This window comes from Artemia sp. Qi Xiang Cuo, chromosome 20 (genome assembly GCF_049724085.1).
Source record: "Artemia sp. Qi Xiang Cuo chromosome 20, ASM4972408v1, whole genome shotgun sequence".
Lineage (NCBI taxonomy): Eukaryota > Metazoa > Arthropoda > Branchiopoda > Anostraca > Artemiidae > Artemia > Artemia sp. Qi Xiang Cuo.
The window spans coordinates 37,217,822-37,245,257 of NC_142813.1; the positions used below are offsets into that span (position 1 = coordinate 37,217,822).

Consider the following 27,436-nt stretch of genomic DNA (forward strand, 5'->3'; position numbering starts at 1 on the left):
CTCTTTAAACTCATGTTACGTTAAGTTTTATATATAAAATTGTTTCTTTAATCTAATTTCTATTCTTTTTAACTCCGTACCAAGGATACCCTATATATCAGGAAGGGTAACGTTCCCTTAAACCTCAGCTCCTTCAAGCTTCACTCTTTACGTAAAGTTTAACTTTTGTAGAACGTTGTCTCATGGAAAAAAAGCTCTTTCAGTGTCGCCTATTTGGTTTTCTAAATAAAGCATAATTTCCCAAAAGAAAGCATCATATGCATAATAAGTTCAGAATTTATTTTACCAAAGGGGGGGGGGGGGGAATTTGCCTCCAAATCTCCTTTGGCCGAAATATGTTTCGAAAATACCTTCTATTTTCATTGAAAATGGTATTTTCATTGAAAAATACATTTTTTGGCGGATTTTCATTAAATTAAATCGAAAAAGACAAAATTGCCTCTCCCCCTAGATTTTGAAAAATACGTTTCGCTCCCCCAACATTCTCATGAATTGGCGACACTGCGCTTCGTCCTTTGTTTGTCCATATATATTCTCCGTAATGAAGGGTGGTCAGAGGTAGAACCACCTGATTATTCATTCAATTCATCTGAAGCACCTTTCATAGAAAGTTTGAAATATGACACTAAAACCATTTTTGAAACCTTGAGCACCTCTTTCAAACAGTTCGTGGTAACGAACTGTAAGTAAGGAGCGACCCGGATCAATGGTAACCGACATTCTAGAAAACGGAATTTTGATGTCAATAGATACATCGAAAGAATTAGAGTTTAATGCTGAGTTCAAATATATAAGTTTGATCTAGTTTAGTCATACCTATCAAAAGTTACGCACCTGAGAAAATTTGGCTGATTTTCGAAAAAAGGGGGAAAGACCCCCTAAAAGTTATAGAACCTTAATGAAAATCACACCATCATATTCAGCGTATCAGAGAACCCTGCTATCAGAGGTTTCAAGCTCCTATCTACAAAAATGTGGAATTTTGCATTTTTTGCCAGAAAAATTACGGATTGCATGTTTATTTTTATTTATTTTTTTTTCCAGGGGTGATCGTATCGACCCAGTGGTCCTAGAATCTCGTGGGAGGGCTCATTGGAACGGAAATTAAAATTTCTAGTGTCCTTTTTAAGTGACCAAAAAATGGAGGGCAACTAGGCCTCCTCTCACGCTCATTTTTTCCCAATGCCACCCGATCAAAACTTTGAGATAGTCATTTTATTCAGCATGGTTGAAAATATGATAACTATGTTTTTTACGATGACTTAACCCCCCGACGTCCCCGGGGGGAGGGTTGAAAGTTACGAACTTTACCCAATGTTAACATATAGTATTGGTTACTGGGAACTATACAGACGTTTTCAGGGGAGATTTTTTCTGGTAGTGGGGGGTGGGTGGGTCGGGGGTTATGAGGGAGGATCTTTCAATGAAGGAAGTTTTCATGGTGGAAGGGACATTGCTATGAATGGGCGCTGGATTTCCCAGCATTATTTAAAAAAAACGATCAGAAATTAAATATAAAAAAACAAGTTTTTCAACTGAAAGATAGGAGTAACATCAAAACTTAAAACGAACAGAAAATATTACGTATTTGATCTGGGTTCGACCCCTAGTCAATACCTCGCTCTTTAAGCCAAAGTTTTTTTTAGGACTTTCATAAGAGCTATTTATTCTAAATAACGGTCTTTGTAATTAAGGGGTCATTTTTAAAGAATTGGAACAAAATTCGAACTTTAGCTTAAAGTGCAAGGTATTCACTAGGGGGCGAACCCTGTAATATACGTATTAAAAATATATGAATATAGAAGTTCGTTGTGTAAGTTAATTCGTAAGTTACATGTATTTATTACTAATAAAAACATTCGTAAATAAAATTAATCAAGTTTCGAGAAAGCCATTTAACCAAATAAAAGTAAAATTAATATTCAAATTTTGTTTTAATTATTCATGTACGGTGAACCAAAATAAAAACCTGCATTAATTCAAAAACCTTCAAAAATTAAATTAAAAAAACAAGTTTTTTTTACTGAAAGTAAGGAACGACGTTAAAACTAAAAACGAACAGAAATTATTCCGTATATGAAAGGGGATGTCCCCTCCTAAGCGCCTCGCTCTTTACGCTAAAGTTTGACTTTCTCACAACTCTATTTTTTTTAAACAATAAAAAACTTTAGCGTAAAGAGCGAGGCGTTAGGAGGGGACAGCCCCTTTCACATACGTAATAATTTCTGTTCGTTTTAAGTTTTAACGTCGTTTTAGTTTTAAAATAAGGATACTTTCAGTTAAAAAAACTTTTTTTTTTTGTTTAATCCATAAGATAATCCACTGCCCACCACCCTAATAGATAGTGAGCAAGTTTACTATAATCTATATCCATTAGTTTTATTATATAAATGATCTACAACAACGGAGCATTTTAATGAAATACATGCGTGCTTACGCATGAGTTCTATGCCGCGCACCAGTATGGCCTATGAGACTGGTAGGCTGTATAAATACCCTTTCAATAGCTCTCAGGAACTTTTCTTGATAATATTTCAGCTCTCTGTAGGTCAAAATAGCTGTTTTTATATACTTGTAGATAGTGGCTTTAGGGCTCTCATAACTTTTTGAATTTCGCTGCATAATTTTCATCAACAATCCATCCTATTTTGGGGAGTTTAACCCCTTTTTCTGAAATTGTGCAGGTTTTTATCTGATAATAGCATTAGCTGAACAAATTTAAATTAATCAAATTGTGTATGTAGGCTTAGCATAAGTAGTAGATTTTGTTGATAAACATTACATAAAAACTTAATCCACCAAAAAGAAAAATACAACAAATATACATAGAATATTAACAATAGACAGAAACAATAAACATCAAATACAAAAAATAAAACCAAACAAGAAAAAAACAACCTTAATCATACATTCAGAAAAAAAAAATTTAACATCAAATAAGTGCCCGAAAGGCTCTATGACCGGAATTGTGAGGAGAAAAAAAAAAAAAAATCCGTGACCATCCGCTGAAAACCCAGCCAGTGCAAATTGCTTTACAAAATTACCAAACCAACCCAAAATTCCAACTAGGACTAGATATGTTAACCGCACGTGGGCGCCAATGAAACGATAATAAAGAAATTTTCATAAGATTGCATTTTGAACATCTGTGGGGCAAAATTATTTGTTTGCGGCGCAAAATGGCACATAACAACACTTTGTTGCGTTGTCGTCTCTTTGCTGCTTGGAAAAGGCATGAAGATTTTGAATGTCCATTCGTTTGGGCCCTCCTCTGATATTCAGGGACCAATTTATTAAATGCGGTCACTCCTGGAAAAAAATAACAAATAAAAATGTGTTCGTTATCAACCTTCCCGAAAAAATGCAAAATTTCGTAATTCTGTACTAGAATTCTCCGAAATACTGAATTTGATCATGCAATTATCACTGTGAGCACTCCTCTTTCGGGAGGTTCTTCCCCATTTTGTAAAACTTGCTAATTTTTCTTAGGCTCGTAACTTTTGATGAGTAATTTTAAACTCAAAGTATAAACACATACTGACCAAGTACTGACAAAACTCTCCAAAAGTGACCCCGCGTACCTCAGCGCCTCGAGAGGGTAAATGTTGTACTACTTAATCGCTCCGAGCCAATAAATTAAATTTAATACAGCTTATACGGAACAAGTATAATCACCTATGGAACTTGTAATTTACTCGCCAGGTTCGCATACGTATGCGAATCTGGAGACGCGGACAAAGGGTCACTTTTTTGTGTGGAGAGGATAGGTTTTGTCAGTACTTGTTGTATGTGTTTATACTTTGTTTAAACTTAAGGAACATTTGGATTCGCTGTAAAAAATCCATTACTTGATATTTGTATTGTTATATGCTTTTACTTAGAATTCGTCTACAGGTTTACCTTGAATGCTGCATGTTACGATTTAAGGTAATATAAGGTAATCTGGTTCAATTAGAACTTGCCGTTCCTTACTGTTGGTCACAGTAAATAAATTTTAGGTATATACTATTATCTTTATACTGTGCTGTTGGTTACTAAGAGCTGTTTAATATGCGACGGAGACTCCTATTTTTAACTGTATAATTTTCATTTTGCAAATTATTTTGCTTATCTCTTTTTCTTGACTTGGCCACCTTTTGTATTTCAATATTTATTTTAATGTTCAGTATTGTAAAAATTCAGTTGAATCTCAAGGTAACCGACAGACATGTGCAGAGGGATTTATGCCACAGGAGGGGGGGGGGCAATTTAAAAAAGGCAAAATAGGTGAATCTTTTAAAATTGTTGGGTATATCAGAGAAAATTGTTGGAGCCTTTAGGTTTTAGAGGGATTATTATGGTCCCATAGACTGACCCTTTCCTCTATTTACCCGCCTGGTAAACAAGATGGCAGTGATGAGTGTTACAAGTATGATGCAGAAGTATGGGTTTTTAAGAAAGAAGAAGAAGATATGCTAGGCGCAGTGGCGAATCCAGGATTATCAGCAAGAGTGACGGCCTTCTTTACTTCAGCTACTTTAGAATACTTTAGCTACTTTTGCGACTTTAGCTACTTTAAAAAATGATTAAAAAAAAAAAAATTAAATCTGTGAATGTTTTTTTAAAGGTGGCCTGATCGATGTATTGGGGAGAAAAGTTTTTAATCTGAATAGGGTAGAAAAAGAGTGTTCGGTTATGCGTCGACCCCTAATGCCATAATGCTGTGACAAGGTGTACTCGGTGTTTCTTAGTGCATAGACTGTTTTCTTTTGAAACTATTTCTTGTGTGTTTAAAAGTTTTGTTTGGCTCTTGGCTCTCTAGACCTGGCTTATCACATCTGTGTATCTGTATTCTTCGACATCTCGATAGTTGTCTTCATAAAAAAGCTTAATTGTCTTTGGCTAGCAACCAGACATTTTGGCATTTTTATTTTGCATGTCATATAGACTAAAATTGGTTACAATAAAAACCTCCAATTGCTTCTGTCATGAGAGTATAGTCGCTAAATCCGAATATGCGAAATTGAGAGTGATGTGCCTGGCTCGCAAAGACTTTTTCCGGCTTGAGCAAGTGGCAGTCTTCCTGATAGCTTTTTTTTCGAATTATGATTACTTAACAATCTCAAATTGGCTATAATTTTTGTGTTCTGAGTTTTCACAACAATGTGAAAGAATGTCTTTAGCACGATACTTATTGAATCTTATTTGGAGGTTTTTCTAACCTGAAAATTGATTAGTCAGTTTGGGGTTAATTACTTTCTACTGATTTTCACGAACCTGTTAAATTTAGTCTTAATTCTTGTAATGGCTTCTCTTAATTGTTGAATGGTGCTTAAAAGAATTCTTCATTTTTGAGTAATATTGTGAGTAAGGTGAATAGCACTAATATGTTTATAGTAGATCCTTGCTTCATTTTTCTTATTAAATAAAAAAGCAAGAGTTTTCAACTGAAAGTAAGGAACAACATTAAATTTAAACGAACAGCAATTAGTACGCATATGAGGGGGGGGGTCCCTTTAATTCAGCGGCTCTTTGTTTGAGAAGTCTTTCTTAAAGAAATGTAACAAAAAGCAAAACTTTAGCTTACAGAGCGAGGGGCTGAAGAGGTGGCACACCTCCCCCCTTTTATACGGAATAATTTATGTTCTTTTTAAATTTTAGTGTTGCCCCTTACTTAAAGGTAAAGGTACCTAGGTACCTTTTCCCCCTCTAAACCCCAAAAAACAGCAGTTTAAATATCGTATACGCAATAAAAACAACGATATCATTGTATTACTCCATAGCGGTTTCGTGACTGGTTTCCTTGTAAAGGCCCATATAATGCAAGAGTACCGAAAATTACGTTAGATAGAAAACATACGTACATTTAGCCTGGAACTGAGGGACACGAAAAAGAAGAAATACAAAGAGAAAAAGGAAGAAAAAGGAGAGATATAGTGGGTTCTTGTGGAATTGTGAAGACTTGTGTGATAGTAGAGGAGGGGTTGCTACTCCCACTGGCACACCATATATGGGCATAGAGTCATTAGGGAGAATGAAGTGACCCTATTGATCGTGTCAGAACCACGTGGTTCTGTCAGCATTTTTAATGCTGACGGGGCACCAAATATGGGCATAGAGTCATTAGGGAGAATGATTGCGTAATGGGGTCAATGACCTCTTTTTCCAAGGTCGATTTATTTGATGTTTCTATGTGTAATAGCTCCGGGACGAAGGTTGCACATGCGCATTGAATTCTAACGGGAGCAATGTTATTGATCTAGGACTCGAGGGGGAAGTAGATTTCCGAGAACTTGATTGCGTAATCCTTCGTGAATGTCATGGATGATCCAGAAATAGTATTTGTTGTTGTTGTTCAAGCCAAATGTTATGACTTTCCCGGAAACAGTTAGATCCCCCTTCTCAGCCAATCAGCGAGTCGGATACATCCTCCTTCTCAGCCAATCAGAGACGTGCTTACATATGATTTTCCCCGTTACATAACAATTCACCCTTGAGATTTCGTATATAACGGGTGTGCAATGTGATTCAATTATCAGAAATTATTTTGACGCTGTGTAAACAACAATTTATAAATTTGATGAACTTGAAGCCTTGGCAACTTCAATTTACCATGTAAGTACATTTTTTATTTTCAAATGAATTTTCCATGGACATCCTCCCCTCTATATTTCCAGCTAGATCCCCCCGCCCTCCACCAGTGTTTTACAACCCCAAATTCTCGTAAAAAGAAATACTTATCCTTCCCTCTATATTTCCAGCTAAATCCCCCCCCTCCCTCCACCATTGTTTTACAATCCCAAAATCTCGCCAAATTAAAAAATAATCCGTCCCTCTTTCTTTCCACCTAAATCCCCCCTCCCTCCACCATTTTTTTAAAAACCCAAATTCTCTACAAAATAAATAAATTCCGTCATTATATATTTCCATCAAAATCCCCCCTCCTTCCCCTAGTGTTTTACAATCCCAAAGTATCTCATAAATAAAAAATTATCCTGCCCTCTATATTTCCATCTAAATCCCCCCCCCACCATTGTTTTACAATCCCAAATTCTCGCAAAAGAAATAATTATCCTTCCCTCTATATTTCCAGCTAAATCCCCCCCCCCCTCCCCCACAAACCATACTGAATGCAAAACGTAAATATATTCTTTTACCGTCAAAACCGAACCACCGCACAAAGAAATACCGTTTCGATAAATTTGGCCTTTCTGTAAGGCTTCTAAACTTCTGAATATCTCTGAGCTATTAAACCGCTATATTTTTACAATTTATTTACGCAGGGCTATAATTACTTTGTCGTCCCCTCTTCCGATGTGTTAACAATCTAGGCAGCCAAAGTGTTTCTCCGTCAAAATTAAAAAACCTTTGAGGCAATAATTAGAATTGTAGTATCGTAACCTGTATGGAAGGAGAGAAAGATATTAAGTTTAACAATATATTTAGGGCATTATGTGAAAGGGGGGAGGGGGCAATACATCGCTTCTAACAGCTTCGTTGTAAGTAAAAGTAAGGGGAATTCTGTGTATAGACATGTACGCCCATTGACACGAAAACTAATGTGTAAATTTATAATTTTTTCAAGCTTTCAATAAATTTTCTTTTATATTCCCAGGCGTGAATCCAGGATTTTTGTTGGGGGTTAGCGCTTTTATTAGAAATAGAAAAGATTATTGCTTCTCTTTCGCTTGAATAAAACGCATGATTAACTTTATGAGAGGGATGGCTTAATTTTCCTAAATTTAGGGGGAGAGAATATGGGTTTTGTGCTTTCTTAGTGATAAACTAAACAAAATAATGTTTAATAACTTTCTTTCTTTTAAAAAGGGAGAAATTATTTTGATTTGATTTTTCTTCTCTTCTTTAAGGTAAATTATGAAGAATTTGCGGGCACTGCTTTGATGAGAGCTATGACTGGCGCAAATAGCGAAGAATGCGTGCCCCCTTCTTCCAAGACAGAGAGGGCCAATACTGCACCCCCTCCCATGCAATATGATCACTGTCCAAAGCCCCCCAGCTCCACACTACCGGTCCAAGTGCAGCCTGCTAGAAAGTTAAAGAGAGAGTGGGTGAATAGTTTCAATGCCGAAGCTCCACATACACACGCTTTTTCAAGGGGCTCAGAAGCTACCCCGGCTGCACAAGTCACAGCTCCTACACAAGAAATTAACGTCACTAGTCCCTTCGCCCTCCAACACATGTTACCTGGACCCGGCCCAGTCGCACAAGAACATAGCGACGCCGCCCCGTCCACCCTCCAACACGCACTACCTGGTCCCTCGGGTGCTCAAGCCCAGACGGATTATGCAAATGTAAGTATTTTTCTTCAAACTATCTTATAGAAATATATAAAAACAAAACTTTTATTTTCAACCCAATATAAACTTATCTCAGCAAGATATATCTAAATGTAATTTTTTTGCAAAGAAACCACTCTTGCTATCGCTTCACATATAGTTTAGATACCACTGAAACTCAAAATGCTATTTTTTCTAATCTTTACTATTTTCTCTGTTACTTCATCTTATCCAAATCGAATATTTTTCATGGGAATTTCATTGTCACATTTGAAACTCAGAATGCTCTATTTTCACGTATCACTTTCAAGAGAAGAACTATGAGATTATTCACAATCTGTCACATATTGACCGAATTGCGCTAGGATATTTTAAAACAACTGCAATATTTCTAATCCGTGCCAAAGATTTTAGTGATGGGGAAACTGTTAACGATAACTGAGTTAACGGTTCACAACTCTAATCTGGAAGTTCACTCGACTGCAGGTCGGCTTAGACAATAATTGTGAGACTAATGAAGATGTTCACCGAGGACCTGTACGGAAGCTGGGAATTAGGACCGAGAAGCGTCTGGGACGTGCTATGGGGCAAGGTCAGGAAGCGCCACGAGTCGGGAAGCGTTGGGTGAACGCTACGGTCGGGAAGCGTCACAGGGTGCGCCACGAGTCAGAGAAGCGTCGCGGGAAGCGATGCGGGCCCCGAGAAGCGCCACAGGGATGCGCCACGGTCGTGGAGCTCGCGAGAAGCGCCACGGGTGGTCAGGGAAGCGCCACAGGGGTGCACTAGGTTAGGGGAGCGCTGGGCGGAGCGCCGAAAAAAAAAAAATTTTTAACACTTTGAAAATAAACTATTTTTTTTGAACAAAATCAAATTGCAGCCTTCCATGTAAAGCGGCATTTTAGATTGTAAATAACTTATATTAAGTTGGATTTTCTTTCAGTTGAATTAACCAAATGCTACTATGTGCATACTGCTACTACTACTACTACTACTACTAAGCGCTGACTTTGACTTTAAATAATAATCCAAATTTTAAAAGCAGTAGGGGATGATTTGAACACTTTAAAAATAAGCTATTTTTTCATTTATAGATTGGGCGAGCATTGGTCCCATATTCGCCGTCCAGTGAAGAAGGGGAAGAAGAGGAGGCACACGTGGAGTCCCCCAAAAACTTAACATGGGACGATAGCATTGATGTATCTTTTAATATTGATGAGTTTTTTGATGATTTTTTAACTAAAGTAGATAGTAGCACAGTTGAGCTGGTAGACTTGAGCCCGAATACCTTACAAATTTTAAATGATTTTACAGAGAACCCTCCAACCTCCGATACCCTAACGGGTCCACTTCGAATAACTGAAGTGGAGCATTCGCCAGATATTATTGAACAGCTTGGGGAGGGGGGTACAACTCTCCCAGACTTTCAGTTGTCCAACATAATTTTAAATAATATAGTTTTTTTCACTGCAACGTTCGGTGACCCTTTTAATTTACTTTTGTGTGGTAATTTTGTTTATGACCCTATAGAAATTGTATATAACTATGTAGAGAAAAATTTGTGCACTTCTGGAGAATCAAATTCAATTGTGGGGGTGTAGGGATTCAATTAAGTTCGCTATTGTTCTAAAAGTTTTTTATTTGAATGAGGGGAAAAGCGATGTTTACTATCATTTTGTACATTCCAAGATGCGTTTGGTTTATTAGAATTTGGAAAATTTTGGGGGAGTTTTCACAGATTGGGTCGATCAAATTATAAAGCATCTTGAGAACTTTAATGAAAACGGTAGTGGGTCTCTAATTCTATTTTTTGAAAATTTAATCGTAAATATATGTAAATTTAAGAAAGATTTCATTTTAAGAGGGGGGCATAGGGATGAGGGCATAGTTTTAAAATATAATCCAGATCTAGTAGGTTGTCGTGGTGTCCAGAAGATCTGTTTTGAAACATGTCATATGTGTTTCCGATATGCTTTCATCATCTCAGCCTTTCAGCCTCTAGCAGATGACGCTACCAAGAAGAATTTAGACAATTGGGCTGTACATGGGAAGGAAGGGTCCGTTTTCCCAGTTGTAGATTTTTCTTGTTTAGAGGGGAAATACCCAGTAACGCTTCGATCTATTGACATTTTTGAAAGGGCTAATGCCCACTTAAATATTGGCGTTACTGTGGTACAATATGAAACTGAATTTGAAGATGGAACTCGTTCTAAAAAGAAGGGGGTGGTTTTCCCATTCAGGGGCCCCTCAGTTGAGTTGGTTAAACACTGGGTTTGGTTGTTATACATGCAACCTAGTCAACCGAACGCAATCGGTCATTTTAATCCTATCACTGACATGAGGAGAGTTCGGGGGGAGGGTAAGACTAAGGGGACTCGTTTCTACTGTCCAACATGCCTCTCTAGATTTTGGACTAAACTAAAGTTACAAAATCACATGAGGCATTGTAGCCGCCACGGCTATCAGACAGTGGAAACGGTTTCAGGGGATAGGGCCATTCTACGTTTTAAAAATTTCCAGAATACCCTTCTCCAATGCAACAAAATATCTTTGGACTGTGAGGCTAAGCTGGTGGAGGTGAACGACCCCCAATTTCCAAACCGAGTCAAAGAACATCTGGCTATTGCAGTGTCCTCCGTCCACGTGCAAAGAGACAGTTCTAACACCATGCAGTTGTTAGAAAGAGTTGAAACATTGGATGAGCGGGAGTGCATGGACAAGGCATTGACTAAACTGATTGGCACGGCTAATGGTGCTATTTCTCGTTTGAAAAATACCCATTATCCAATGGTGCTGTCTGCAGAGGATCGTCTCGCTATTAAAAATAAAAAAATATGTTTGGTGTGTCAGGGGGAGTTTGCTGCGGTGGATACGGGGACTCACGGAACCCGGAGGGCGCGGGGAAAATTCAGAGAGCATGACCATTTGTGGCAGGAAAGATCCTCGGGAGGTAGTAAATTGCGGGGGCGTGCGCAACAATCGTGTAATTTAAACGTTAGCCAACTGTTTTTTATCCCTGTTTTTAGTCATAACTCCAATTATGATTTGAAATTTATTTTACCAGCACTGGCACGTATGCCCAGGGAGGGAGGGGGAGTAGATTGTCCATGGGTAAATAGTTCATTTACCTATAACATTATTCCCAAATCGGCTGAGAAGTTGCTGCTTCTCGAACTGAAATGGCAGGTAGTGGATAATGAGCATACGTGCTGGCATAAAATCAGGTTTGTATATTTCTTTAGTTATTTTCCCAAGGTTTTGAGTTAATTGATTCAAGTGCAGAAAAGCGACACTTTTGAGAGTTTTCTCTTGCTTGAACAGCACTTTCCAGGCGGTGAAATATATGATCCATTGACCTGCAAAGGCATATACGCGTATGATTATTACTGTTCTGGCGCAAGCTTAAGTGAGGAGAAACTACCTCCAATTGAAGCTTTTTACAATTCACTGACCAACAGTGAATGCAAAGCCGAGGAGTATGAGTTTGCCAAGAAGGTGTGGTCCAAGGGGGATTGTAAAAATGGGTGGGATTATTGTAGACTGTACTTGGCCAGTGACGTTCTAACTCTGTTGGATATAGTTTGTAAGAACACGGACCAGATCTATTCAGAGTTCGGGTTAGATATAGGCTATTATTTTTCCACACCCCATTTAGTGATGGATTTAATTTTAAAAATTAGCAGGGAGGAAATAGGCCTAATCACCGACATAGATCAGCACCTTTTTGTAGAGCGTTCAATGAGGGGAGGGTATGTTTTTCATGGGGACCGCGTCTTATCAACCGATCCGAGCAGACACAGCACCGATGCAAAGTCAAATACAGTGTTCTTGGACATGAACTCATTGTACCCCTCGGCAATGTCACACTACTCTTTGCCGTGTGGGCAATATCAATTGCTTGAGAGTCCTTGTGAGCTCCCCGACAATGGCATCATCGTGCACAATGGGCCACAAGGATGGTTCTTTGAAGTTGATGGTCACATTCCGCTGGCGCTTCACGATTCAGTCAGTGATTTTGTTTTTGGCTTCCCGCGGCCGCCCAGGGGGTCCCCGCCCGCGACCGGCCGGCCTTCGGCCCTGCAGCCCCCGGGGGGACCCACACACCTTTAAATTCACTGTAATGTTCAACTGTGCTATTGTTCCAAGTGTGTGTATTTTGTTGTATAGAAAGTGTTATTGTATAGAAAAGTGTTGTACAAAAAGTGATTAGAGACAAAAAGTGTTTAAGTTGCTGGACAAAAAGTGTTGTAAAGAAAAGTGTTTAAAGACAATAAGTGCTGCTGATAGACAATAAGTGCTTTATTATAAAGTGTTATCATTGCTGTTCATGTTGAACAAATAGAGTTTTTCATGTTGACCATGAAATTTTGTCAATTGTTCTTTAACAAGTGTTATTATTTTTATCGTTGTTCATGTTGACTGCAAATATTTGTTTTCAGTGTCGAAATAAATGCTGCCATGAAATATTGTTTTTTTTGTTGTTGTTCTTGAATAGATAGATCCATGGGGAAAATTACTACTTATTCATTGAGCACATACGATTTACAGTTAGTTGTAGTCCGACTGTTGTCAGCAGCAGCAAGTATCAATTTAAAACACCCTTCAGATTGTGTCTGTGTGGCCCCTCAATGTCGGGGAAAACAACGCTTTTAGCTAAAATAATTCAAAATTGCGATGAAATGTTTTTGGAAAAGCCGAAAAAAATCTACTATTGCTATAGTATTTGGCAGGAGTCCTATGATAAAATAAAAGCTATTGCCACAACCATACCAATACAATTCATACGGGGACTTGATGTTTTCAATAGTATGGAACCGAACTCGTGGTTGATTATTGACGATTTGGCTGAATCCATTGAACAGTTCTCACAGAAAGTGCTACAACTGTTCACTGTCCGGTCTCACCATGAACACATTTTCATTACTCTAGTTCTACACAATCTCTTTCATCAGAGAAAATTTATGCAAACCCTTGCATTGAATTGCACCATTTATATTATCTATCGAGTTGTTCGGGATTATACCTAGCGCAAAAAAATCAATAAGCAGAAATAACCCGGCCCCCCAAAAATTATGGTTTAACCGGAAAAAAAGGCCACAAACAAACCCTACGGGTACAATTTGTTGGATCTTAATCAGAGCACACCCGAGGATCTACGTGTAGTCACCGACATTTTCAACAATGAAATTACAGTATATAGTCCGGTGAACAGTAGAAAAGACTATCAGTCACCATTATTACACTGAAGAAACTATACGAACAACGACATCTGTTTTCCGTTTTAAGCACTTCAAAACCATTGCATAGGAAGGCTATGCTCAAACATGGGGTTGAAAATGATTTCATTAATCTAATATCTGAACTTTGTTTAAATTTAACTGAGGGCAATGTTCAACTGCCAGAATGTGTTAGACAACAGACAAAGCAACATCGTTCCACTGTACGCGTCTTGGCTTGTAAAAACAAGGGAAAAAAATTTAAAAGAAATCGGCTCCTTCAGGCAGGTGGTAGCTTCTTCACACTTGTACTACCAATAAGTGCAGGACTTGTAAACAGTTTTCTCTAAATGGTTACACCAGATAACTTAACACCATTTGATCTTATCCCCTACACCAAATAACCTTTTGTGGACTGTATGATAAAAGTCCTTAACGAGAAGAATAGGGCACATGACAAAAAACTGATTTTAATTCGAGATGAATCGTGAAGCATTTACACTCTTACGACATCGTTTGAAAGACCCTTCACTAAGCCTTCTCATCTGGAAACATATCCGCCCCATTTTTTCACAGCATCAATGGAGAAGGACTTGAAAATTAGACACCTATTGCCTGTGTCCTCTCGAGAACAGAGTAAAAGAGTATTATCTTATCTCATGTTGGAAACTGGTGATCAAGTTCAAGTCGAGAGCACAGGGAAACGAATTATAATTCAGGGAAAAAGATATAATCTAGTTGATTTAATTTGTTATAGGGTGACGAATCGTAAAGGACTTATATCCTTTGACGATAATCTATACACCTTTCTCTGTGTATCAAACTTCCCCAAAAGTCTTATTGGCAATAAGCAAATTCTAAAGAAACTAAGAGAATATAGTCCACCAACAACACCATTCAAAAAAGAAGAAGATTCAGTATTTGAAGATACTAGCAGCACCTCTGATTTTACAACACCTGTGGCTGCTAGTCAAAAGCGAAGACGAATTGATTCGCCCACCAGTGTGCAAAAGGGGAGTGGATATTACGCTATATTTTTACGTTCAAAATGGATGAAGTTCTGAAAGGTGTATATGAAAATATTGGCGAAGTGGGAAGTTTAAGTTCCCCAAAAACACTTTCCAAAGCTGTCTCCGGCACCACCACATTGAAAAATGCAAAAGACTATCTAGAAAATGAACCGAGTTACACACTACATCGGAATCACAGGCTTCGCAGTAAACAATGTTGACAAACTACAGCCTTTTTCCCTCTGCATATAATGCAAACGGATCTTTTAACTTTAGACGCGCTTCAACGACGTCACAATGCGCCCTACAAATATATTCTAGTGTCAATCAGTATCTTTAGTCGCTATGACTATGCCATTCCACTACGGTCAAAGAGAGGTGTTGAAGTTGCTAGGGCCATTGAAAGTATTCTCGAACAGGATTCATATAGAAAAATTCAATCGGATCGTGGCAGTGAATTTGTTAATCCCCATGTGCAAAAGGTTCTTTTGAAATATAATACAGCACTTTATCATAGTCACAGCCCTATAAAGGCTGCATTGGCTGAACTATTAATAAGAACGATTCTTATATTATTTTAAATATTTTGAACATTGAAAAATACATCGGATTTTTTTAATGTTTTATATAAAATCTTTTTTTTTTATAATCAACGACCCCATCGATCTCTGTCCAACTCTACACCAACGGATGTTCACTATAATGAAAATACATTTGATGCTTTTCTAAAGCAATACTCCAAGGGTGACAAAGAGAAAAAGAAGAAGAAATTCAATGTTGGTGATACTGTTCGAGTTAATAGAACCACCAATATTTTTGAAAAGGGGAATTATTTATGGAGCACCGAACTTTTTAAAGTGTCCAAAATCCTAGACACCATACCCATAACTTATCTGACTACGAGACACCAAGGATGATGAGATTCTCGATAGTTTTTATGAATATGAACTGAAAAAGTTAGAAACACTAGTGAAATTTATCAAATTGAAAAGATATTAAAGAGTCGTACACGCCATGGTAAGAAACAGTTGCTTGTTCGCTGGCTAGAATACAACTCAGATTTTGATTCTTGGGTCAGTGCTGAAGATATTAACAATGCCCATTGATTCCTATGTGACTTTCATGTCCAATGTTTCTGATCCTCTCTACAATGATCTGAATAAAACAAGTGATTTTTGGACAAAACTCTCCCCCACCATTAATTTTGACGGAAAGCATGAAGTGGCTCTTGTTGACTGTATTCTCAAAAATACCTATGACATCCTGAGAAAGGATAGTAAATATGAAATAAAAATCAGACCCTATGATTGGCCGCCGCCACCAGGGGATCAAGAACAAATTCAAAAAATCAATTGGATGGATTATCCATACATTGAATTACCCTACGAGGAACTCACCTGTATGAACGATTTATGTCGTTCTATTAATAAAAGAATTTCCGCTCGTAAAAAAGGAGCTTTTCATTTCAACTATTCAAAGGAGGAGGGTAAGATCTACATGAGGTCACCCATTGCTAACGAAAATGTTATTTTCAGTGCTAACCTAAAAAATATTCTTGTCTTTAAGCTCGTTATAATCAACTGTAAAACAGCGGTACGCCCTAATTTCATTTTCTATGACTTATTTATATGCTTTTTCCACGGACACTTGTTTATTTTTCTACGCCTCAGTTGTGGAAACATCTCGGGTTGGTAATTCAAATGTTCCCCTCCTACGAGTTCTTGAACGAAAAACCAATCAAGAACATATTCACCACTACAATATAAAGTATCTTCAGTATATTCCCGTAAACACTTCCTATTTGGAACTCTGTCAGTTAACACTAAGAACTGAATTGGGTGATCCCATAGCAATTTCAAAAGGTTTGGCTGTAATTACATGCCATTTTCGAACCATCGTTCAACAGCAAGATGTATCATAAAAAAGTGTTATTCACTTGTCCTGATATTGACTGCTATGTTAATACTCTTGGCCCCAGACAACAGGGCAACGGAATGTACTACTATAAAGGTCACTTGTCAATGTCTGGCTACGGTCTTGGCAGTTGGTTTGCTAAGCTGTTTCGCTCTTCACTACCACTGGCTAGAAAATATCTTGTACCGGCTGCGACAGATTTTGCATCCTCTACACTATACGATTGGGGCTCTGGCAAGTATTTTAAAAAAAGTGCGTCGGAAAATTTTAGGTCCAATGCGCGAAACCTTGGCGAAAAATTAAAACAGAATGGTAAAGGCTTAGAAAGGTCAAGAAACAGTGCACCCCTCATCAGTCTCTACTCAGGACGAAAACGTAAGACATCCCTCTTGTCAAAGAAAAGAAGGAAAAAGCCGACACGTGCTGTAAACAGAAATCCCAGAAAGAAAATTGTTAGATCGAAACTAGATTTCTTCTCCTAAAATGTTCTACCTACCGCATAAGGATTCTCAACCTTCAATCACCGCCTCATTGAATCTATTCAATGCTGAAAATGTTGATGTGAGTGTCAAGCATGGATTTTATCCACAGCAACCCCTCTCCGATAATATCCACTTTCAAATTTATTCCAATGAAGACTACTTTATGGAATTGCCTTCAACATTTATAGATTTGCAAAGGAAAGTCCGGAAATCCGATAATACAATGCCAATTCGGGGCGATGGAATATCCTATGAAAATTGTATATTACATAATTTATTTCGTCAAATCAGCGTCTACATCAATGTTACGCTGGTGAGCACTATTAACAATCTGTCAAACTAGAATATCTCTGTGTAATTCATGCTGATGATACCCAAGTCCTACAAGAAATTGAGAGGTGCCTCTCCTGGATATGAATACATTACTAATAATGATGGTACATATGCACTTGAAAATGCTATAACTACTGAATTACATCTAGTCGGAAAAAAATATCATGAAATATTTAATATAACCCAATGGCTGCCACCCAATGTTAAAGTGGATATAAAACTAACGCTTGCACCCTCCAATTTCATATTGAGAAAAAAACTTGCTGGCAATCCTGATGTAAGTCTCTACCTCACCTCGGCAATACTTCATGTACGTAAACAACAGGTCATGAGTTCTGTTGCTTTGGCCGTGGAAAAACTGAGAGCCAATGGCAACAACATTAAACTACTTGTTCCTCATACAATCACCAATCAGCGTCATATTGCAATGGGGTCACGCACCTTTACCGATTCATCCTTTATCAATGGCGAAATCCCGTCGAAATTGGCTTTGGCATTTGTAAAAAGTGCCAGTGCAATAGGATCATGGACTGAATGCCCACATAAATTCGAGATGTTTGGACTTTCATCTCTTGTGTGCAAAGTAAACGGCATCCCACTCTACAATCTATCTTTTGATAAATTCTATAGACCTTTGTACGAGTTGACCATGCGAACCCTAGATCATGATTCGCAACTATTTGAAAATGGTATAACCGAAGATATGTTTGCTAAAACACATGGTATCATTGTACTGGATTTGTCGGGCACACAGGATATGAGTATAGTACGTACAGGGACTTTGCGTTTAGAGTGTACATTTGCCGACCCATTGGCTGAGAGTATTGCCCTAATCTCAATAAATCAATATGAAACCTATTGGGAAATCACTCCCGAAGGCAGTGTTCTACTAGACTTAGCGCCATGAACACCAGTCAAATAATCAATGTATTTAATATGGACCCCTACATGTCTCAGTACAAATCCTATTGTCTGTCCTCGGACTATCTTGGAAAAATTCAAAGCGTCAACAATATCTTGATTATTGTTAATAGCAGTCCGTCGACTGTGCTGACGGGTCATTGGCTGTGCATCTTTGAAACAATGAAGACGATTGAATTTTTGATCCTCTTGGTATACCCTATACATTCTACACGCCTCACATCAGCAACTATATTGGGAGCAGTGGGAAAACTATTATTCAAAATCGGAAGAGGGTGCAGGATCTAACGACTTAAAGCTGTGGCTTCCATACACTACTATATTTTGTGTTCCGATGTCGCGACTATACTTACAAGCAGTTTCTCCACATTTATAGTGACAATCTCCGTCTGAACGACTTTCTAGTGGAAGATTTCCTCTCAGACCTATATAGTATTGATTTCAGTGCCCTAAGAGTAAAGTGCTTAAAAAATGTTTGTGAATTTGTTTATTAATAAAATGTATATATATACAACAATGTCTTTAAATCTTCACTTTAGATTTCTTCATCTTCGATGTATAGGCAACTGTTGTGAACCACTAATGCCGATAAATCATTTGGATTCACTGTATATTGATCTTGATTGACTGCAAAGTCAGGGTCACATTTTCTACAGTACAATGTAACTTCACTCTTGTCATATCTCTTTGTATAGTCAATTATACTATTTGCATTCATATTATAAAATTCATGAGTTTCAATCTGTCTATTTGAAGCAATATCACATATAGTATTTTCAAGTTGTGAATCAAATTCCATCACAGCCAAATAAAAATCACTTGGTTTATAATCATAGTAGGTGGTGTCATCAAAGAGATGACGTAGAAACCAGATTGTCTTGTTACTCCAACAGTTGAATCGTAGACCAGATTCCTCTTCCCAGAATAATTTAAATCCGCGACGATACCAATCTCGTAGAAATAAACTGAAATCACGTTTGGGATTCTTTCCAATCATAGCGGGGTAAGTATTCTCCCACTGATCACATTTATCATAGTGACAATTGGAGCACAGGTGCTCTCTAGGATGAGAGTCACACACCTCCTCAAGACATGAATTACATCCTTTAATTTGTACTGCATAGCCTCTATGTAATTTGCAAGGATTACATAATTTACACTTTTCACTATAGTCGTCAATAATTGTACAATTCTCACATTGAGTCCAACTGCCAAGAGTTTACATGCACAATGGACATATATAGAACATTTTTCGGTTTCCGATATCAACTCACTCACAGCTAAAACGAAACTGATCCTCTTCGTTCGATAAATTCAACGAGATGGAAATGGGGGGGAGAGAGGAGTAGCTCTGTGACGTTACCTCTTTCGAATGATGGGGGAGCCATCTACATTGAATCCATTGGCAATGTTTTCAAAAGTATATCCACAATATGATTCTGCTTTGTTCCAATTAATATATCAATAAATTGGCTATAAGCATTTGAATCACATTTTAAAAGTTTCATACAATAGTCCAATGGGGGAGAATCACTCCTCATTATATTGTCAAGTGTTCCATGACAAGAGAATATCCTGCGTTTAAGAGATAACTCGAGAAAATCATCATCCAAAATCAAATGTTTTTCCATAAACACTAGATTTGCTCTTTCTCAAATTTATTCATTTTTCAGTCCTTTTACTCCGACTGCTGACTCGATACTGATCCTGATTCGTTAGCTCTAACCACGTCCCCTCGATTAAGCAATCAATTTCTCGGACATTCACTTTCCCTTCGATTATGCACTCAATTTCTGGGACATTCACTTCCCCCTCGAGTACGCAATCAATTACATTGTTCCCGTTAGAATTCAATGCGCATGTGCAACCTTCGCCCCGGAGTTATTACACATAGAAACATCAAATAAATCGACCTTGGAAAAAGAGGTCATTGACCCCATTACGTAATCTTTCTCCCTAATGACTCTATGCCCATATTTGGTGCCCCGTCAGCATTAAAAATGCTGACAGAACCGCGTGGTTCTGACACGATCAATAGGGTCACTTCATTCTCCCTAATGACTCTATGCCCATATATGGTGTGCCAGTGGGAGTAGCACCCCCTCCTCTACTTGTGATTCTGTTTAGCTAGAACGTTTTTTTATCCGGTTGATCCTATCGCATGGAGAAAGTGAACCCCACTTAAATATAACACTAATGATAATAATTATTGTGATGCAGATGATTCGAAACCTTGAAAAATATAGCCCAAAAAATGATGATAAATACGTAAAATTTTTATCAAAACAAAATAATTTTATGACCAAAAAATTACTGTTACTCAAATACACTACAAACCACAAAAAAAAAAAAAAAAAAAAAAAATGGATTCCCCCCCAGAAGGTGTCTGCATTAAAAAAAAATCATTTCGATTAAAAAAAAAAAAATTGTATTCAAAATTTATAAGAAATAGATAGTCATTAAGGTCTTACGAGCCTGTGTGGCGAAAATAAAAATAAAATTATAGCATAAAATAATTAAGAAAATAAATCAATAAATATAAAGTAGGTAATTCATGCATATTTATTCCACTGTTACAAACCAACCTTAAAACAATAATTGTACATTGTCAAAAGTGGAGATTAATAAACACACGACCCCAAAATATAAATGAATTAAAACAGCACAAAAAAGAAAAGCAAAGCCAAGACTGTACAATTAAAATAAGCAGTAAATTTTCTCTTTTACTTTCTCCACTATTTGATCTATGGACATGTTCAAACTGGCCTGTGAACGGTCTTTATAAATTCTCATAAAGCAAATCCAACATAAAGTTTACGCTATTCCCAAAATTTCATTGATTAATCATAAAAAGCTACAGTCGATAGCAGGCCTTTAAATAATAGCTGTTTAACTTTATCTATTTATGTCTCTATTATTTTATTTTGGAGGGTTTGAGTTACTTAAGTATTACACCCAAGGTCGTACCCAGGGGGGGGGGGGTTAGGGGGCTTGAACCCCTCCCTCCCACAACCCAGAAATGTTTGTCTGACCAGTAAAAACGTAACAAAAATGGATATAAATAATTTTTTTTGTGTTTTTTGAGGCTTTTTTGTGTACCCCCCCCCCAAGAAAAATCTTTGAGTGAAACCCCGCTCCCACCCCCGAGAAAAAAAAATCCTGGGTACGGCCTTGACTACACCGAAGAGTATTGGCAAATTATAAGAGTAAAAACTGACGCTGGAATCGACAAAAACCATCAACCCCATCTAGGTTGTGGCGACACTGGGCATTTATTTAGGCTTTGTAATCGGTTTTCTGTCAGGAACTGAGATCAGACACTTATTACTACACTAATTCTACCAACTACACAAATTAAGTGAATTATTTTTATTATTACGCTGAAAAATGCAATGCGTCACCAAACACTAGATGGCATTTAGGGTTATTTTTCTTCGATACCTGCGGCAATTTCAGCTATTGTAAGTGACCGATACTCTTTTTCCTCCACCTTGTACTTGTTAATAATCTCCATCTTTTGGCTGAAGTAACGCTGATGCTTCTAGGTAGTTCTAGATTGAGATTATAGACTGATAGTTCTAGATGTTACTAGATGTTTGAGTAATGATGGATCTTCATCCAGGAATAAAACAATTTTTAACTCCAAGATTGTATTTTATTTTACACTGTTCTAGTTTTTCTTTTTACTGCCTGTGTTTTAGTTTCTGTTACTTGTTTTGTTTATCGTCGATGTTTGGCCTGGACGGCTAACTATACTGACATTCCTACTTGCTCTCAGGCTTCCAGAGTGCGATTTAGATGCAACTACTATTGACAAAACTATACCTAGCCATCATATAATTGATAATAATAATATTAACATTCAATAATAATAATATAATAATATTGAACAGGCTAGTTTGTTTTAAACTGATAGTTTAGAGGTTACTTGATGGTCAAGTAGGCTAATGATTAATCTGCCACTGGGAATAAAATAATATATATTCTCAGTGTTATATTTTTGTTTTATCCATTTTTAATTTTCCTCTCTGTTTCTTCCTTTTAAAATTCTTATTACTTTTGATTTATTTTTGTTTGGTATTGGTATGTGGCTTGACTAATTATACCCATATTCCTATATGATTTTATGTTTATTATTTTACATTTGCAGAATACGATTTAGATGCTACGACTGTTGACAAAAACCCACTTCTAGTTGCCATAAAATTATAATATTGACAATTCTAATTTGTTTTAGACTGATTCTTCTTGATGTTGATAGATGGTTAAGTAATGACGAATCTCCCGCTAGGAATAAAATAATATATAATGTTAGTGTATGGGTTGTATCCAGGACCTTTTTTTCCGGGGGGGAGGGGAGGTTAAAAAGTTTTTTCTTCGGAAGGACTTATAAAAAAAAAACTAAAAAAGCATCAAAAATTTGTTTATATTCATTTTCGCTACGTTTTTACGAGTCGGACAAACATTTTGGGGGGGGGGGGTCAAACACCCTAACCCTCCCGCTGGATACGCCCTTGGCCAGTGTTATCTTCTTATTTTAATCTGTTTCTAATTTTTTTCTATTTCCTGCTTTTTGTGTTTTTATTACTCCGGTTTTGTTTCTTTGTCTTTGCTATATGGCTTGAAAGGCTAATTATACCTACATTCCTATATGATCTCATTTTTATTACTTTGCATTTGCAGAATACGATTTAGATGATACGAATATTTACAAGAACCCACATCTCGTCATCATAAAATTTTGTATGCTCGGCACTCTCTCAAAGACTTTTTATAAATGTCCTGTTTTTGCGATGGCTACTGTTCCATGTCGGTAGTTAGGTTTGCCAGTTGGAGACAGCCATGTTTTGCTTTTCATTTTAAAGAGACTTTCGAGTTTTTGTCACTATTAACCGTTTCCGTGTTTTGATGTGTTTTTGTATGTTTCAGTGTTTTGATGTCAAAGAGACCTGTCCCAAGTCCTTGGCAAATTGACTCTACTTGATTTTGCTCTTTTAAAAATGAAATGCGGTTATAATCTTAATGATACCTGAGTTTCATGTCCAAGTGGTTTTTTCATTAGTTTTTCATTTATAATTTGATGGCACTATTCTTACGCTGGAATTACTCATAAACTGTCAAGGAATATTTCTGTTGCCTGAAGATGTAATCTTGACAAAATAGATAGGAGCTTCTTATAGAATTCATTAAAGAACAAGGAGAGGTAAAGAAATATTCGAATATTTCTAGGAGAGTAATAGGAGAGAGGATGGGATATGGATGACTTTAAAGTTGCATGGATAGTATTATTAGTAAAGATGGCGGACCCAGTGAAGATGTATTAACACCCACGGAAATTTTTCCTGGGCAATCCTGTGAAAATTTTTCCAAAATGAGAAGAGGGGGGCAAAGGATTCATTTTTTTTCATAATGGGACATTTTGCCCAATTATTAAAGAATTCGTCATGTTTGTATATTTTTTAAATACATTAAGACCTTCAGAAATTTTCCCTGGGTAATGCTGTTAACAGTTTCCCAACATTAGAGGAGGGAGGCAAAAGAATTTTGTTTTTTAACGGAATATTTCTCCCAAATATTACAAAATTTGTCATGTTTCTAACACAAACAACAGGTATGAAATAGGGATTTTGTTTTTGTAAGACAGTGGAACTCAAACAAAAAATGAATATTTCGACCCTATATCCAAGGGCCGTCCTTAGCAAATCACAAATGAATGTATAAAAAAAATTGCATTAAAATGCGAACATTAATTTTTTTTTTAATAGTCCCAGAATCCTCAGTTCAGCGAAGTTCAACCAGGACTGATCGATTAAATGAGGTGAAACGAGGCAATTCGTTCAAGTTGAACAAAAATAATTAAGAACACACTTTCAATGCTATTCTGGCCTTTTTAGCAGGTGACAAAAAAAGACAACCTATTGTTCTACCTGCTGTTTGTGTTTATGATGGAAAGGCTGTGGGGTGTTGGTCGCTATTTACGCCATATTTGTATATTGTTGGTCTCTCAATGGAGGGAGGATTCCTAGTCATAATTTCTTGCTAGCTGCTATGTATGTAGGTACAGATATGAAGTCTCTGCAACAGTGGGAGTTGGGTTTATGAGGTCTATAGGCAGGTTTCTCTACTTTGAGGGATCTATTTGAGTTTTAGTTGCCTCTTCGCCAAACGATTTTGCGCTGCCAGTTTTATTATTATTATTATTATTATTATTAACCTATTCTTTATATGTGCCTTTTAGGATCAAGGGAAATAACTTATTTTTCAAATATCTCTGGATGAAAATAATTTATTCTTTCCACAATTATTCGAACAATTGTAATGCTGATCTAAAAACAAAGCAACTGTTAATGGGTAGGTGTCCTACAAAGGGATCAGAAAGAAAGACAACCCAGGTTAACCCACACTACTATTCTCATTACATTTTGCCAGCTTGTATTTCAAACATATGATGTTCCTTATTTGGACTTAACATGACAAGCTGATTAAACGCCATTTAGTTAGAAATGAATGAAGTTTGAGTAATTTGAACTGTACTGGTTAAAATTTTATTCCCACCAGCTACGTCTTCTTGGAATTTTGTGTCAAACTTCGCATTCAGTTTCTAAAGGAATTTTGCTGTTAAGTATTGAGAATTACTGTAAAAGACCTTTTTTCTGTCTTATGATGGTGAGCTAAGACCCTTAGAAAAAAGGCGGATGATCAACCCTTTACAATTGTTCTACGTGAAAATAAGAAAGTAAAATAATTCTTAGTTTGGATTGACCTTATATTGCCCTGTCTATCATTCTTGTTCATAGCGGCCACCCTAGTCGAGTGTTTGTCACACTGGAGTTTAAACCCTATGTTTTTTGAGACGAGGGCTCGAGTCCTGCTGTTACAAATCCTTTGGCTTGGGGTGTAAGTCAAAGTCGTTACTCTGCTAACTCAGTCGCCATTACACGCAGAGGGCGACAGCCGAACGTTATATTTCTCTTCACTTATTTGTGTTGTACCTTTGCAGGATTTTAGGAGCTTGACGGCAATGGCGCACAATTTAATGTTTTTATTTTGTTACAATGAATAGCCTACATATTAGGCCTTACTTCTTATGTGTTTTTATTATAAATAAATATCATTATGCTCCATAGATTTATGGATTATATGCAGTTAAGTTGGCAGTTGCTTTGATACTGTGTGGAGGGGTGCAACGTATCGATGCAAATGGTTCTCGTGTGAGAGGTGAGCCCCATCTTCTTTTAGTGGGGGATCCTGGTTGCGGAAAATCTCAATTTTTGAAATATGCTGCGAAGCTGTGTCCACGCTCAGTGCTCACAACCGGAATTGGATCGACGAGTGCTGGACTCACTGTAGCTGCTGTAAAGGTATTTATATTTTTTTACGTTTTTTAGGCATCGATTCCCTAACCCGCAAAAAAGTTTTCTTTTACTGTTGTGTTTTATAAGAAGTACAAAAAGCGAAAAAAATTCTTAGTATGTTCTGGGTCGTGAAATGTTTTGTTTTGTGTCTATTTGGTAGTGTGTGTTTGATTCGGTATATGGTTTTGCCCCGTCGTGTTAAAGGAATAAAAAGAAAATCGTTTTATTTGTTAATTATATTAATTATTTTTTTTACTGCTATTTTTTTACTGCATACCCTCTCAAGCTTGGCTTTGCTGTCCTGCTAACTAATTTGTTTTCAGTCACCAGGTCAAGTGCACTGATCTTTTATTTTTCTTTGTATTAACCCCTTTTTCTCAATGACAATCTTGGCTTCCTTAACAAAGCCACCAACCATGCTGTCTATAATTTTTATAATTTAATATTAGCCGAGATGAAGCCTATCGCGTCTATAGAGATTAAATAAAAAAAAAATTAACTGAAAGTAAGGAGCGACATTAAAACTTAAAACGAACAGAAATTATTCCGTATATGAAAGGGGCTGTCCCCTCCTCAACGCCTCGCTCTTTACGCTAAATTTTTTTATTGTTTAACAAATAAAGTTGTGTGACAGATTCAATCTTTAGCGTAAAGAGCGATGCGTTGAGGAGGGGATAACCCCTTTCATATACGGAATAATTTCTGTTCGTTTTAAGTTTTAATGTCGTCCTTACTTTCAGTTAAAAAAAAACTTGTTTTTTTTATTTAATTTCTGAAGGTTTTTGAATTAATGCAGCTTTGATTTTGGATCACCGTACATGAGTAATCAAAACGAAATTTGTATTTCAATTTAACTTTTTTTGGCTAAACGGCTTTCTCGAAATTTTGTTCTGACGTAACTTACGAATTAACTTACGTAACGAACCTCTATATTCGTATGTTTTTATTACGTATGCTAGGGAGTTTGTCCCCTAGTCAGTACCTCGCTCTTTACGCTAAAGTTCGAATTTTGTTCGAATCACAAATCCCTGAATCACGAACGCCGGTTAATTAGAATAGATAGCTCTTTTGAAAGTACTAAAACACTTTAGCGAAAAGGGCGAGGTATTGACTACGGGGCGAACCCCCTCATATACGTAATAATTTCTGTTAGTTTTAATTTTTAATTTTGCTCCTTACTTTCAGTTGAAAAACTTGTTTTTTTATTTAATTTCGGTTCGTTTTTAAATAATGCTGGGAAATCCCGTTCCTCCTTCATAGAGATGTCCCTTCCCCCAAGGAAACATAAAACAAGGAAGGATTCTCCCCCCGATCCCCCTGCGCCCACCCATCCCCCCCACAAAAAAAACCACCTGAAAAGTATTTATAATTACCAATAACCAAAACAATATTTAAAAAAAGGGCAAAGTTCATAACTTGCAGCCCTTTCCCTGGGAACTGTGGGGGATTAAGTCATTCTCAAAGACATATTTATTAGATTTTCGACTATGTTTAACAAAATGGCTATCTCAAAATTTTGATTGGGTTACTTCGGGAAAAAATGAGCGCGGGAGGGGGACAGGTTGCCCTCCATTTTTTTTGTCACTTAAAAAGGGCACTAGAACTTTTAATTTCCGTTGAAATGAACCCTCTTACGATATTGTAGAGCTGCTGGATCGATACGATCACCCCTAGAGAAATAAAAAAAAATAAAATATACACGCATCCGTGATCTTTCTTCTGGCAAAAAATACAAAATCCCATATTTTTGCAGATGGGAGTTTGAAACTTCTATAGTGGGGTTCTCTGATTCGCTGAATCCGATGGTGTGATTTTCATTAAAGTTCTATGACTTTTAGGGGGTGTTTCCCCCTTTTTTCAAAAATAAGGCAAATTTTCTCAGGCGCTTAACTTTTGATGGGTAAGACTAAACTTATGAAACTTGTATATTTG

General features: G+C 37.0%; 1 protein-coding gene across 1 annotated transcript in view; it reads left to right on the forward strand.

Moving 5' to 3' along the window:
* The window catches only part of LOC148940165 (DNA helicase MCM9-like), a 125,775-nt gene that overhangs the window by 47,101 nt on the left and 51,238 nt on the right, over positions 1-27,436 (forward strand). The window contains exon 11 of the mRNA XM_089106087.1: positions 25,277-25,510. Within this exon, the coding sequence (XP_088962213.1) occupies positions 25,277-25,510 (234 nt within the window). The remainder of the gene's footprint in view (positions 1-25,276; positions 25,511-27,436) is intronic.